General features: G+C 45.0%; 3 protein-coding genes and 1 long non-coding RNA gene across 6 annotated transcripts; 1 reads left to right on the top strand and 3 right to left on the bottom strand.

Annotated features, from left to right (window-relative positions):
- Positions 1–134: 134 nt before the first annotated feature.
- LOC147039824 (uncharacterized) lies at positions 135–2039 on the bottom strand. The gene is made up of 3 exons (XR_015063269.1): positions 1693–2039; positions 1155–1352; positions 135–982 (listed from the first exon to the last, which is right to left on the bottom strand). It is a non-coding gene; the product is annotated as an uncharacterized LOC147039824 (long non-coding RNA).
- Positions 602–4215, top strand: prodh2 (proline dehydrogenase 2). Its single transcript, XM_085903196.1, has 10 exons — positions 602–623; positions 728–992; positions 1179–1369; positions 1453–1579; positions 1682–1834; positions 1906–2049; positions 2136–2302; positions 2401–2511; positions 2597–2685; positions 2757–4215. The coding sequence occupies exons 1-10, from the start codon at positions 613–615 to the stop codon at positions 2927–2929; spliced, it is 1431 nt and encodes a 476-aa protein (XP_085759322.1). The 5' UTR covers positions 602–612; the 3' UTR covers positions 2930–4215.
- On the bottom strand, positions 3731–9417 carry eif3c (eukaryotic translation initiation factor 3, subunit C). Of its 2 annotated transcripts, XM_085903186.1 has the most exons (23): positions 9281–9417; positions 9015–9132; positions 8871–8936; positions 8597–8786; positions 8349–8474; positions 8229–8280; positions 7977–8098; positions 7734–7864; positions 7513–7657; positions 7334–7437; positions 6890–7031; positions 6674–6799; positions 6495–6588; positions 6227–6414; positions 5852–6076; positions 5581–5772; positions 5224–5395; positions 4977–5136; positions 4834–4899; positions 4562–4649; positions 4308–4473; positions 4034–4075; positions 3731–3958 (listed from the first exon to the last, which is right to left on the bottom strand). In XM_085903186.1, the coding sequence occupies exons 2-23, from the start codon at positions 9110–9112 to the stop codon at positions 3879–3881; spliced, it is 2775 nt and encodes a 924-aa protein (XP_085759312.1). In that variant the 5' UTR covers positions 9113–9132; positions 9281–9417; the 3' UTR covers positions 3731–3878. The 2 variants fall into 2 exon arrangements, with proteins under 2 accessions (XP_085759312.1, XP_085759311.1); XM_085903185.1 differs by having other exon boundaries at positions 3731–4075.
- Positions 9418–9724: 307 nt separating this feature from the next.
- Positions 9725–13184, bottom strand: LOC147039827 (uncharacterized). 2 transcript variants are annotated; one of them, XM_085903189.1, is made up of 7 exons: positions 13071–13184; positions 10723–12615; positions 10472–10640; positions 10283–10372; positions 10116–10202; positions 9990–10040; positions 9725–9899 (listed from the first exon to the last, which is right to left on the bottom strand). In XM_085903189.1, exons 2-7 carry the CDS (start codon positions 12592–12594, stop codon positions 9868–9870), a joined length of 2301 nt encoding a protein of 766 aa, XP_085759315.1. In that variant the 5' UTR covers positions 12595–12615; positions 13071–13184; the 3' UTR covers positions 9725–9867. The 2 variants fall into 2 exon arrangements, with proteins under 2 accessions (XP_085759315.1, XP_085759314.1); XM_085903188.1 differs by having other exon boundaries at positions 10723–12695.
- Between the last annotated feature and the right edge of the window lie 61 nt (positions 13185–13245).

The raw sequence follows: 13245 nt of genomic DNA on the forward strand, positions 1-13245 counted from the left end.
GATGCGATGCTCCTTAATGCATCGTAATAAGCTGCTACTGTGATGTAAAAAAAAATCAAAAAATCAACAGATCGATATTTGAAGTCATGAGCCACCCCCCCCCCCCCCGCCAAATGTACGTCGCGTTCCAGAAAATTGCGTAAGTCCCTTCACAGACATAACGAGGCTGCAATGTTAATCATTTCCTCTGAAGACATTTCAAGTGACTCCCTCTCAATATATAACTCAACCCAAATTCCGGGTGTTGACAATTAACCCTAAATTTGTGGTCCTAAAAAGTTTACAGAAAAAACTAATGCAAGATTCATGCAACAGCTGAGCTACTTTTGCAGCATTGGTAAAAAAAAAAAACAGGATATGTTCATTCAATCGTTACATAAACGCTTGTTAATTCCAAAAATATATTTGCTTTTAAAATGAATATTTCTTTTTTATAAATGAATAATAATAAGCACGTTACCCAAGGGTCCTCGTTTTGGTCAATGCCAAGGGTCAACTTGTTGTTTGCTCTAATTTTCATTGTCACTCATTGACTAGTAGGAGGGGGGAAAGATAACTTTTTTGGGTCTGATTCGCTTGACAAATGTGAATATCTCACGCGTCTAACCTTAGATGAACTTGAGGTAAGGTGGAGGTTTTTCTTTTTTTCTGCCAGACCTGTTTTAACAGGACCGGTTTTGACAAGTCGCATACTTGCATACTGCCATACACCCAATGCGGAATCCAGCAGGAAACTCCACACAGGGAAGATGATGTGCACTCGCCTGCTCTCCTCGCGCCTCTACCTGCTCTCCACCAGACTCAAATCGACCGCCTTCCCGAGGACGGTGCAGGCCGCCGTCACTGCGGATAAGCCGCAGAGACCCCTGGCCGTCTCTTTGGCTTTCGAGGATCCCAGTGCGTTTCAGGTGAAGAGCCTGAAAGAGTTGTTCCGTGCCTTGGTTGTTTTCCGATTCTGCTCCTTCCCAGTGCTGGTCAACAACTGCAACAAGGTGAGACGTAATTGTTATTTTTATACTCAATTGATTTTTAAGTTGTAGGAAATATGTGGTTGCACAAGTGTGCACACCCTCTTATACTGTTCCAATTCTCCTAACCTAAATATAAGCCACCTAGTATCAGATTCACTTTCAAAACTGTCAGGAGAGTATAACCTGGTCAAATGACTCTTTTTGCAGCTGATGTCAACGGCCCGCAGCATTCTGGGTAGGCGCGTGTTCGCCACGCTGATGAGATCCACAGTATACGCTCAGTTTGTGGCCGGCGAGAACGAGAAGGAGATTTCCGAGTCAATGGAGAAGATGAGCACGCTGGGACTGAGGCCCATGCTGGCGGTTCCCATCGAGGAGGACCTGGGAGAGAGCACGGGGTAAGCCGCACTTTTATTATTACTTTTTTTTTTTTTTTTAGCTATTACGAACCGACACCTATGATTCTCAACCACTCATCTAGAGAGAAGAGATATAACGAGAATATGGAAGCCATGTTGGAATGCGTACGAATGTCACATAGCAACGCTTGGAGCAAAGATCCCATGATGCAACTGAAGGTCACAGCCCTGCTCAGTCCTGAGCTATGTGTAAGCGATAAGTTCCTTGGCTCAATTAAAGGAGGAAACCCATCATTGATCTCTACAGAAATGCTCACTAAAGGGAGGATGTGATTCATTGTGTGCATCAAGGTCAAACTCACCAAGATTATTTCAAAACAAGCATACGACTTGGACCTTCTGGTCAGGGCCATGGATGGCGAGGAGGTGAAGTTCCCCGGTTTGGAGGAAAACGAGGCGGCGCACTTTCATTGCAGCTTGCGGAGACTCAACAGGATAGCCGAGGTACCAATTATGTTCTGTGTGTGTGGTCCTTGAAGAACATTAAATCAAAATGTGTGGCTTGTGTCCTTCAGGCTAGCGTGAACAAAGTGCGGGTGCTGGTCGATGCTGAGTACACCTACGTGAACCCCGCACTGTCTCTTGTTTCCATGGCAATGATGAAGAAGTTCAACAAAGACAGCGCCTGGATCTGGTACACATTCCAGTGTTACCTGAAGGTAAAATCAAAACTCAGGATTACTTTATGAGGCTTACAAAAGCAAATATACAGTCAAGTGGTTTTTATTGAAATATTTGCTCTCAGGAAACAAGGACACACCTCACGGAGGCGATCAATCAGTCCCAGGAAGGAGGCTTCTGTTTGGGGGTCAAGCTGGTACGAGGAGCCTACATGGACAAAGAGAGGAAGCTGGCGGCAAAGGAAGGTCGCCCGGATCCGGTTCAAGACAGCTGGGAGGACACAAATGACAAGTTAGGACATTTTTTTTCCCCCCCCTTCGTGAGGGAGCTGAAATGTGGCTGGAATACAAAAATAAGATCCAAAATATTGATGATTTCATCTTTTACAGTTACAACAGCTTACTGGAGGTTCTGCTAAGGCTCATTGCCGAGGAGCCAACACGCTATAGGGTCATCGTCGCCACACACAACGAAGAGTCGGTGAGGCGGGCAGCCAAATGGTGAGTCTCTCTGAAATGATTATTATTATTATTTCTTTATACTAACTTCACTTGATAACGTTCTCACTCAATTCTTCACCATCAGTGTTGAGGAACTAGGTATAGACAAATCAAGAGGCCGCGTGTGTTTCGGGCAGCTACTGGGGATGTGTGATCACGTTTCCCTTACGTTAGGTGAGCTAGCGCCATCAAAACAGTCCCTTGTGGTTGTCATAGCAACTCAATTACTCTCTTCTTCTCCGTAGCCAAGGAGGGTTACGCCGTGTACAAGTCGGTCCCGTACGGCTCGGTGGACGACACGCTGCCGTACTTGGCGCGCAGGGCTCAGGAGAACCAAACGGTGCTGAAAGGTATCCGCAAGGAGCGAGACCTACTTAGGCGGGAGTTGCGCAGGAGACTCAAGTTGGGAGCACGATAGAAGGGTTTTAAGGAATGTGGGCCAGGGACAGAGTCAACTTGCAGCATCTTACTTGGATTGTAAAGAGTTTGTTTTATGTAATGAGATGCTCATGGATTAATTAAATTTGACAAGAAATGGGAATTTATTAAAATCATGATTCAAATTAAAACATTAAAAAATGACTTAGACACCGATTATTATTTTATATTTAGGTTTTTTTTCCAGTTTTTTTGTTTTAATTCAATGACTGAATTAATTGAAGCACTTTTTGTTTTTGTTTTTTGTTTACTGAACAATTAGATCAGTGGTTCTTAACCTTATTAGAGGTACCGAACTCCTCTTGAGTCAAAAAATATATTTTTTTCAAATTCAAGACATCAATGTTTATTACTGGTGCACAAAATGAGCCATGCATAAACATCACGTTGTTCAAAGAACATCTCCAACACGAGGCATAAACTCAAAACAAATTACATACCTGCAAATCAGTGTAACTTCTGCTGTTGCCTTTGCGAGACCAGTTCCGATACGAGTCGTCACGAATTTACATAATCTGCCAAACCCCCGAGACGGACTCACCGAACCCCTACTGTTCGATCGAACCCAGGTTAAGAATCACCGAATTAGATACTCACCTCAGCACAGCTAGCAATCCCCCAACCATGGTATGAGAAATCATCAGGCGTTCAGCTGGAAATTATTTCATTTTGTGCCATTCTTGTGTTCTTTGAAATTAGTGTGGGGTTTTTTTGTTTGCTTGTTTGTTCTTTGTGACATCCTGGAGAAGAGTGTCCAAAAACAGTAGGAAGGCAGAAACTGTAAGCTCTATTGAAGAATTTATTATTGAAACTGATCAGACAAAGCAAGCTAACGTCAAACAAACTGTACTTCCTTCAATGAAGTGATTCGGGATCAGCTTCCAGCCATGTGGTGCTTAACGTCAAAACGGAATGTAACCTTTCCAAAATCAGTAGTTGCCTTGGTTCTGATTTCTGTAGCCTCGCTGGTAGCCTCCCTGTTTGGACTGGTAACCGCCCTTCCCGCCGTCTGCGTAAGGGGCACAATTTGAACAATTATTCCGGAATAAATCAAGAAATACCAAACAAATTTTGCTCGACGTACCTCTCTGGTACGACTGTTTCTGCTGGTATCCGCCTTTCTGATCTGTAATGCAAGGGCCAATCAATTAGACCAGTGACACCGCAAAAAAAACAAAGACATTTTTTGGGAGGGTCTGCCAAAATTATTTCTTACCACGTCAAAATGCATCACTGCAATTAAAGTGTATTTTCCCCATTTCAAAACTGTCTTTAGAACGTGATGTAACCTTTTAGGAAATCAAACGGCCTGATCGTTTTGCGACCTACGAGAAGAACTCGAGGGCGACCGAGCTGACCTCTGTTGAAATATCCACCGTAGACGCCTTGCTTGAGATCGAAAACGCGCTCGTTGTTCTCCACCAAGCTGCCCAGTTTCTCGGCCAGCTGCAGGGCCATGTTCTGCAGGGAGGTGGGCTCCGTGCGGTGCATCACCACAGTCTGCGTGGGCTGGTCCAGAGAGGCCTGTCGCCGCCCGGGAAGTCACATTCATAAATACATCAAATAAAATAAAGAAATCCTTGACAAGTTGGCAGAAGTCATGTAACGTTACCATAAGCTCCTCGTTGATGATCATTTTACTGATGATGCTGTGAACTGTTGCTATCTCCAACTCAAACATGTCAGATAGTGTTGCCATGCTAAAAAAATAATCAGACAGATATTAAAAATTTGGATTGGTTTTGTGTCGTTTCTGAAAGATACCACAAGATGGCACTAAAGACACTAATTGGACAGCAGGACATTTATGTATTCCAGGATATTTTAAAGAAATATTTTTCCATCTTATTTTCAAACGAGAAAAGTCTAACTAAAGAAGCTGACCTGATGGAGTCGTACACACTGCTGTACGTGAACAGGTACGTCCTCAGCGACTCCTCTTGGATCTTCCTACACAAACCGCCAACACGTCATTGAGTGACAATTTATAAAGCGTTGGACGACGAGGCCTTTTGAAAAATGCAAACCTGACGAGCATCTCGCGCACTCGCTGCGTCTCGGGGAACAGGTCCCACACTTTGCTGTTCATCTTCTCATTGATGATGAAGGAGTGGCAGGTGCGCCAGTCGCCCATCTTCATGGCCTTGCTGGCCGCCACCACATGCTCGCGCATGCTCTCGGGTGGGCCTGGAAAAAAAGAAAAGCCGCAACGTTCACTTGAATGCTCTTTTCCTAGAAACGATCCGATCGAGAAGGAAATCGTCTTCTACTTACCGAGTAGCGGCTGTCGCTCTCCCACTCGCAGCTGATGATGGAACTGCTTGCTGATCATGCGGCGGCGGGCGTCAAACTCGTGGGCGGCCATGTAGGGGATTTCCAACAACATGGCCGACACCAGGTACACGCACTCCAGCAGCTCCAAGTTGATGTGCATGTGGAAGGGCACCTGGTAGAACACGCAAGCTGATGGTGAACACCAAATAGAAATCAGGAGAGGTCTCTCTGATATTTCAAAAATTACGCTGTGGTCGAAGCTTTTCCCTGCTGTGTTTCCCACCATGTTCAGATTGTTAGATGACAACCTCGGTGTGTGTGTGTGTGTGTGAGAACGTGTGCGGTGTGACGACTGACTTGTCTTCGCTTCTCGATCTTCTCCTGCTCGGCGTTCCTCTCCTGCATGTTCCTCATGAGCAAACCTTGCCCCAGCAGCTCCTTGGCACGGCCCGATGACTGAATGTCCAGCAAAGCATTGTGGGCGTCTTTGATCATGCCTTGACGGAAGGCGCAGATGCCCAGTTGGACCATAGTTCTGTTGTACAAGATCTAGGCGAAAGGAATGCAAACGGTTGATATGGACTCATCACAAATGGTGGCTTGGATCGAGTGTGACCAGCGCACGCACTTGCACGGGCGGGTCGGCGTGCTGGATGTTGTCCTGCAGGTGGCTCATGAGCATCAGGTCGCGGGCCTGGTACCAGCGCGAGTGCAGCGCGTGGTGGTAAATGTGGCAGAGGATGGCGCACGTGCGGATGCGGTCGGTGCGGTCCTTGGCGTAGATAAACTTGCACAGGCGGTCCATGATGACGGCGCTGTCCTCGCCCTCGCTCTCCTCCTGGTCCTGTTGGGACTGAGCGACAGCAATTTTGAGAACACCCATTGGCGGAGCTAGGATTTTTTTTTCTTGAGGGGAGGGGGGGGGGGGCAAGGATATGATTATATTTAAATTGGTTGGGTTTTACTTCAAAGACAAATTCAATTAACATACTACTTTTCTTACCTTAGTTTCTGCCTGGAGGCCCAGGCTGCGCCGGTGAGCCTTGTAATCAAATTTGTAGTATGTGTGCATGATTCTGTGCAAGTAGATACGGCAAATCTCCTCCGTGGTGCCCTTGTTCTCTAAGTAGTTGAGCAGGCGGTCCATAATGCCGCACACGCGCCCTTCGTCTTTCAGATTGTCCACGTATTCTGCGGGGGCAGAGGCGGAACCGTTAGTCCAACGATATTTGTCAGTTGACAAAATTAACTAGGAAGCGCTGCGCGCTGACCTTGCGAATGAGGATCTGTGTTCTGCATGATCTTCGTGAACTCTTCGTCCATCCTCTCTACCAAAGTTAACATGCAGCCGCGAACCCTGAAAGGCTGAAGACGTGAAAGAGGAAAAAGAACATAACTACAAACACGACTACAAAAATTGCAAAAATGGTATCAGCGAGACTGCACACACCTGATCTGAGATGGCCAAGTTCTCACTTTCCTCCGCAATGTTCTCCCCAATGAACATGTCATTGTGGTCATACAGAATGTCCAGCAGTTCGTCTATGCAGTCCAGACATTTCTTCCACATTTCCGGCTGAAAGGGAACCAAAAAAAAAAGACAGGCAAGTCATGAGAGAGGATTACATGACGTGTCAATCAAATCTCAAGCATCCTGGTTTCCTACCTTCATATAAGTCGCCATGTTGGGGTTGTAATCGTAGAGCGACGCAACAATGTTGAATTTGATTTTAACCAGGACGCCCATACCCAGGTTGTGCTCGAGAGCGATGGCGGAGAGCGCGTGGAGCAGTTCAATCTGGCCGGTCCTGCCCGAGAGGAATTTGCATTTACGATCAAAACATCCATGGCACTGTCAATCTTGTGCCTTCAGCCATCAGATTATCTAGACGTACCTAATAGTGTGTCCCAGCTATCCAATATTTTTACAACTGAATATTCTGATCGATTAATCAGATAAAAACTGATGTTGAATAATTTAATACCAGCAACAAAGCGCACAGCAAGTGCAGGTATTATTTTAGTCCACACGAGGGCGCCATCCAAACATTCCAATTAACAACGATATGAACAATTCTAATTTGTTCCTTTAAGTGTGAAGAGTGAATACCTGTCAGTGCCCTTTTTGCCTCTGGCTTGCAGGATCTCATGGAGCTTCTTCACCACCACAGTTGTGTTGATCTCAGTTCCTTTTGCAAACATCTTGGGCTTCTCCTGACGGTCGGTTTCCATCAAAGGTAAACGTGTGATTGCTTTCTTTGAAAAACAGAAGGCGGTCTTTGTCTTTACCTTGACGAGAGGGACGCCTCCCTTGACCTTCTCCCAGCCTCCCTCCTCCACCTCGCCTCCCTCTTCCTCCTCCTCCAGCTTCTCTTTCTTCTTCAGCTTCTTCTTCTTCCCCAGCTTTTCGCCGCTCTTCTCGGGTGCGTGAGCCCTGGAATGCATGGCGAGGCGCTCTAAGTGATGTTCGGGGGCGGGGCATAGAATGGAATTACGAATTGCCGACTCACTTCTTGAGGAAGACCATGGCGAGAGACGCGCTCTTGTCCTCGCCGTCGTCAGAGCTCTCACTGCCCGAGTCCACGGTGTCTGAACCCCAGTCTTCATCATCTTCATCGTCGTCGCTGGAGGAAGACTCATCCTGGCAAAGGGACAAAGCACAACATTGAAACCATACAAATAATTTCAAAGGGAAAAGCACAGAAGAGGACGTGATGATGTGAAAGCAATTAAGAATGAATGCAGCTCCCTACCCCAGATCCTTTGGCGGACTTGAGGAACTTGCTAGCATCCGGTGTGGCCTCGGGCTTTTTCTTCAAGAAGTTTTTAGCAGACACACCATCATCATCATCCCCATCGCTGTCAGAGGACGACCCTGACGTGCGAAGGGATGATTAATATTTGCTAGTGTGACTTTTTCAAGGGAATGAAAACTCCTCACCTCAATCCAGAATAGTAAGTGTTAAATTGAAGAAGGAAAAAAAAAAAAAAAAAAAGAAGGTTACCCGAATCATCTGGGCCTTTGTCTTCCTCTTCATCTGCAGATTCCTGTGGATTCTGTAACAATTATATTGAGAGGTTAATGTCCTGTGAACGTGTCATGTTGTGGCGTGTCATTTTCTCACCTCCTTGTAAGAAGTAATTTCCGTCTCGTAATCCCGGTTGTACTTGCGGATCTTCTGCCGCAGTGTACTGAGGGCTTTTGCATTGTTCTTGTTCATCTTCTTCTTGCCCTCTTTGTCCTCCCAAAGCTGAAACATATCTCATTTTAATACATCACATACATGTTGTATTTTAGAAAGTACACGTGGATATGATTGGGGTAAATATTATTTTCACAATTGCAGGGTGCGAAGGAAATTAAACAACATACCTGATTCAGGTAGTCCTCCAGGTCTGCCAATAGACGGATGTAGAAAGGTGGAACTCCCTCTTTGTCCACTATATTCTTACTTTTGAGGAACGCTCGACACAACTGCTCAAACTCCTCCAAACACTTGGCCATGTCGCGGATCTTCATGGCATTGCGGATAGTCTTGATGAGATTGGTCAACTCCTCAAACCTATGATTGAGGAATACAATCAAGTCAAATACTTTAAGTATGAAGACCAAATGTCACGTTTAATCTTGAAATAAATGGGCCCACCTTTTGTCTTTGGCACTGCGCACGATTCTCTTAGTGTCCTCCTCATCATCGCTGAGCAGCAGCGACCTGTGCAGTCAAACGTGCATTGTGAGATGATTTTCAAATCGAAATGCAACAAATAAGTGATGCAATAACTGCACTGACTGCTTGAGCGTTGTTCCGGGCGCTTTAGGGGCGATCTCATCGGCTGATGAGGACTCCTCTGACTCACTGTCAGACCCGGTGGCGAAGAAACGAGACATTGCTGAGGAACAGGCACAATCTGCAAAAAAAAACAATAAACGGTCGGCTCATAAGATGTTAGCTAACGTGTCACGGAGCTAAAGCTAAGGTAAGCTTACGCTAGCAACTCTCGCCTCACAAGGCAAAATGTCGAACAGTGAGCAACAATTTTTTTATCCACAACTTACCTAGGTCCTTGAGAAATGCGATCTGAGATGCTTCTGTCTTGTTTGGGTGTTAATAAAATCCAGTTTTGCTGTCGCGTTGACACGGTGAAAACGTGCGACGTCTGGTACGGGTGACTAGCGCCGGGAAAGGAAGTGACGCATGACGGAAGAGGTCATAATTTTCCTCTATGCAGTACAGCGCCGCTTACTGGCCAAAGCAAATCAGTGCAGTTTTAAATCACTTTGTCTAACCTCAACATAACTTTTCCCGTGATATAATCCTTCGGTCCATATAATATTTATCGTGTAAGAGTGTTGCTTGAAAACAACTTTCAGAATTGTTACGTATATTTTTATATGACGTAATCTAACATACTGTAATCATCTTATTCTTAGAATGGGGTAAAGGACAATCAAGTACACTGATATTCATCAAAGAATTGACCTCAGCAAGTAATACAATGCCACAGTTAGAACTTTTATTCAGCATAATTAAAAAAAAAATAAAACGGCATAATACAGTACACACAGTTAGAACTTTTATCAAGCATAATTTAAAAAAAATAAAACAAAACGTAAAGTGCAGGCCAGGTGATTTAAAAGGTGTTTTACTTGTCTTCTCTCTTGTACTTTTGCAATTCTGCAATAAAACAAGATATTGTTAAGGGGATGAGCAGAATATTATTGTACCACAACATTTGATGATATTTCCAGAGAGACGCGGTCGTACCCTCTTTCAGTCGCTGATTTTCAGCCTTAAGCACAATACACGTTTGACAACCTGTAACAAAGAAGTACAAAATATTTGCCACTTTGAACATTCCTGAAACTTTGTACTGCCACCTTTTTCACCTACCTGACTGACTTATCTGATGCTTCACAGGTGGTTTTATGTTTTTGCTTTTGCTGAGAGCCTCTCCAGCCGCTGAGGACACCGCAGTATCTGAAGAAGAAATCACATGAACTTGTGGGATATTTGAACATGTCAAATGGAGCAGTCAGTCTTTTATTTATTTATTTTACCCGTCTTTATCTTCTTCATCTGCGTCAATTGTGCCTCTCTGCTAATGTCACGCTTCCTGGTTTGGGGAAGGGTAACTGCAGGATTAGATGCTAAGAAGGAAGAAATAGTATATTATTTCAATGTATTACTTATTGTGAATAATAGTTTTTGATGATGTGTGTGGATCATATCATCCCCCCCCCCCCTACCAGTAGTTGAAGTCAGCATGCTGCTTCTTGTCAATTGCGTCCGGGGAGCTGGCAGCCCTTTCGGGATGCTTGGTGGCTTTCTGGCTATTTGAGTTTTCTCCGCTCCGGTTTTTGGCCTCAGCGTTGGTGTTGGATGTGAAGAGGAGGTTGCGCGAGGCACCGCTGAACTCTTAAAAGGATGACCAAAAAAAAAAAAAGTCATACCTGAATGGCATCCAACACCATCTTTAGTTCCACTTGTATTGATTTACCTCCTTAACCGTGTGAGAAGGCAAACTCTGTTTGACGGGGAGTCCAGATGCCACCATTTTGCCTCGCTTCTGAAGCAATGGCTTGAACTTGGGCAGCTGCGAGGAAGTTTTCAAGCAAGGCAGCAGCGATTTAGTGGCTGGTTGAGCTTGTAATATCTTTGGACAGCAGACGTCGGATGAGATGACGACGGGTGTTTCCCGGACTTCCGGCTTACTGGCCGTATCCCCATCTGGTTTTTCCTCCGTTACCAGAAATTTGCTCAGATCAACACTCATGTTGAAGACATCCATTTTACAAGACAACGGAGTTGAAGTGTGAAAATGACGGTCGCTAGAGATGTTTTCCAGTTGAATTGTTCGGTTGGCTTTAGGATCAGTGTCAAATTTGCTGTGGGGATTGTTGACGGAATCTTTTTCTGATGTGATGTTAGACTGAGAGAGAAGGCTAAGGTCAAAGGTGCTGCGGTGACGCTCACGAGAGCCGCTTTCTGATTCCGTGTCAACAGCCGGTGCGGGACGGTTAACATCGGCAGTCTCATGCCGAAGGTCACCGGGACTGCCGTCTGACAAAATTATTGTTTCATTGGTCAGAGGGTGAGATTTAGCTTCCAAAATATTGTGGTGACTGCCACTAGAACTGCTTTTGGACATTGTTCCGTTGGCCACATCGAAGGTGTCACGGGGATTGTTGATGGAGCCCTCTTCTGATGTGATGTTGGACGGAGAGAGAAGGTTAGGGTCAAAGGTGATGTACTGACGGTCGCTAGAGATGTTTTCCAGTCGAATTGTTCGGTTGGATTTAGGATCAGCGTCAAAGGTGTTGTGGGGATTGTTAATGGATCCTTTTTCTAATGTCATTTTGGACTGAGAGAGAAGGCTCGCCTCAAAGGTGACGTTGTGACGCTCACGAGAGCCGCTTTCTGATTCCGTGTCAACAGCCGGCGCGGGACAGTTAGCATCGGAAGTATCACGCTGAAGGTCACTGGGACTGCTGTCTGACAAAATGATTGTTTCATTGGCCAGAGGACGAGATTTCGTTTCCAAGATGTTGCGGTGACTGCCACTAGAACAACTTTCGGACATTGTTCCGTTGGCCCGAGAAAGAGGAGCCGCTTCGAAGGTGTTGTGGCGGCCGTCATAAAGGCTGGTTTCTCTCGACTGGGTTATCGTGCTCTCAGCACTCGTCATACTGGTTGTGGGCAGGCCGTCCTGTTTTGGAGGTCCACTCCCCAAGGTGGAATCTTTATTAGTGGATGTTGACATAACATGTCCTTTGTTTCGAGGGAAGCTTATTGGAGATGCAGTTAAAGGGGAGGTTTTGTTCGGCAACTCATCACGAGTTAAAGTCACTACATGTTCTAAATTGGATTCAGTGGCTGCCTTCAGTGCACAGTTAAGTCTCTCCATGTCAGAAGCAGTTATGTTCATACTAAAATTCATACTTTGCTGCATCATGGAATCAAACGAATAATCAGTCATGTCCGGCAAGCATTCGTCACGCAACCAAAACGAAGCTTTAACATCAGAGTTGGGGGTTTGGCTACCATTTGCTTTTACATCCGTGCTCGGGAGCAGAGAGGGAATCAATTTAGAGTTGTTGTGAGCAACTTCTATTAGCCTACCAGGAGTTCTGAACGGTGTCGTTGCAGCCAGAGGCGATATTGGCGCGCTATTAAATTGAAATAAATCTTCTGTACTGTTATGTGTGTCATCATCTGGTGTGAGTTCAACCAGAGTGATATCTGGGAACAATTCCTCATCCAAATACATTTTTTGAGCTGGTGCAGTTATCCTCAGGGAATCGCTTAGTCGCATTTCATCCGTTTCTGGATTTTCGGCAAAAGATGAACACTCCGTTGTCAAATCAGCCATTCCAGTCAGCCAAATTCCTTGCTGTTGGCAAAGTATAACGCTTAGATTATTCCTGACAGGAATGGTCTAACAGCAGATACTTCTCTTCAAATAGCTTCAGCCTGTGGACGAAAAATGTCATGCTTGATAGTTTTTTTTCCCCCCATCACAATGTATTTTCCGTCAGCATGTCTGATGGAATTTGCTTAGTCATTTTGCAAAAACAAAACAATAGATCCGCAGTTCAAATAGTTTGCAACTTCTGCAAGAGAGTTGAGTTAACCAACGCCATTCGAAATTTAAACGAGTGTAGGAAAACAACCATTGAATGCAATGTCATGCAAATAACCTGGAACACCCATTAAAATAATATCAACAATAACAAAGTGGCAGACATAATTATCGAAACGGGTGCTGTTTCAATCGTTATCAATTGCTAAAAGACAGAAGCCTTCAAATGTTTGTTGACAATAGTAAGAGTATCCGTCACAACTTACGCTTCCCAGGCGATCCGCAAAGGACCAAAAAGCACCACAAAAGGCGCAAACGTAAAATACTAGCTAGAAATTTGCACGAGTTTATATAAACCGCTCGAGATTTAAATGGTTGCATCAACCAATCACAGCGCGAGCTTCTTATTCGTGTGAACAGTTTGCCTACAGCGCTCCTACT

The sequence above is a fragment of the Syngnathus leptorhynchus genome, chromosome 22 (assembly GCF_054491065.1).
Source record: "Syngnathus leptorhynchus isolate UIUO chromosome 22, UIUO_Slep, whole genome shotgun sequence".
In the NCBI taxonomy this organism is placed as follows: Eukaryota; Metazoa; Chordata; class Actinopteri; order Syngnathiformes; family Syngnathidae; genus Syngnathus; species Syngnathus leptorhynchus.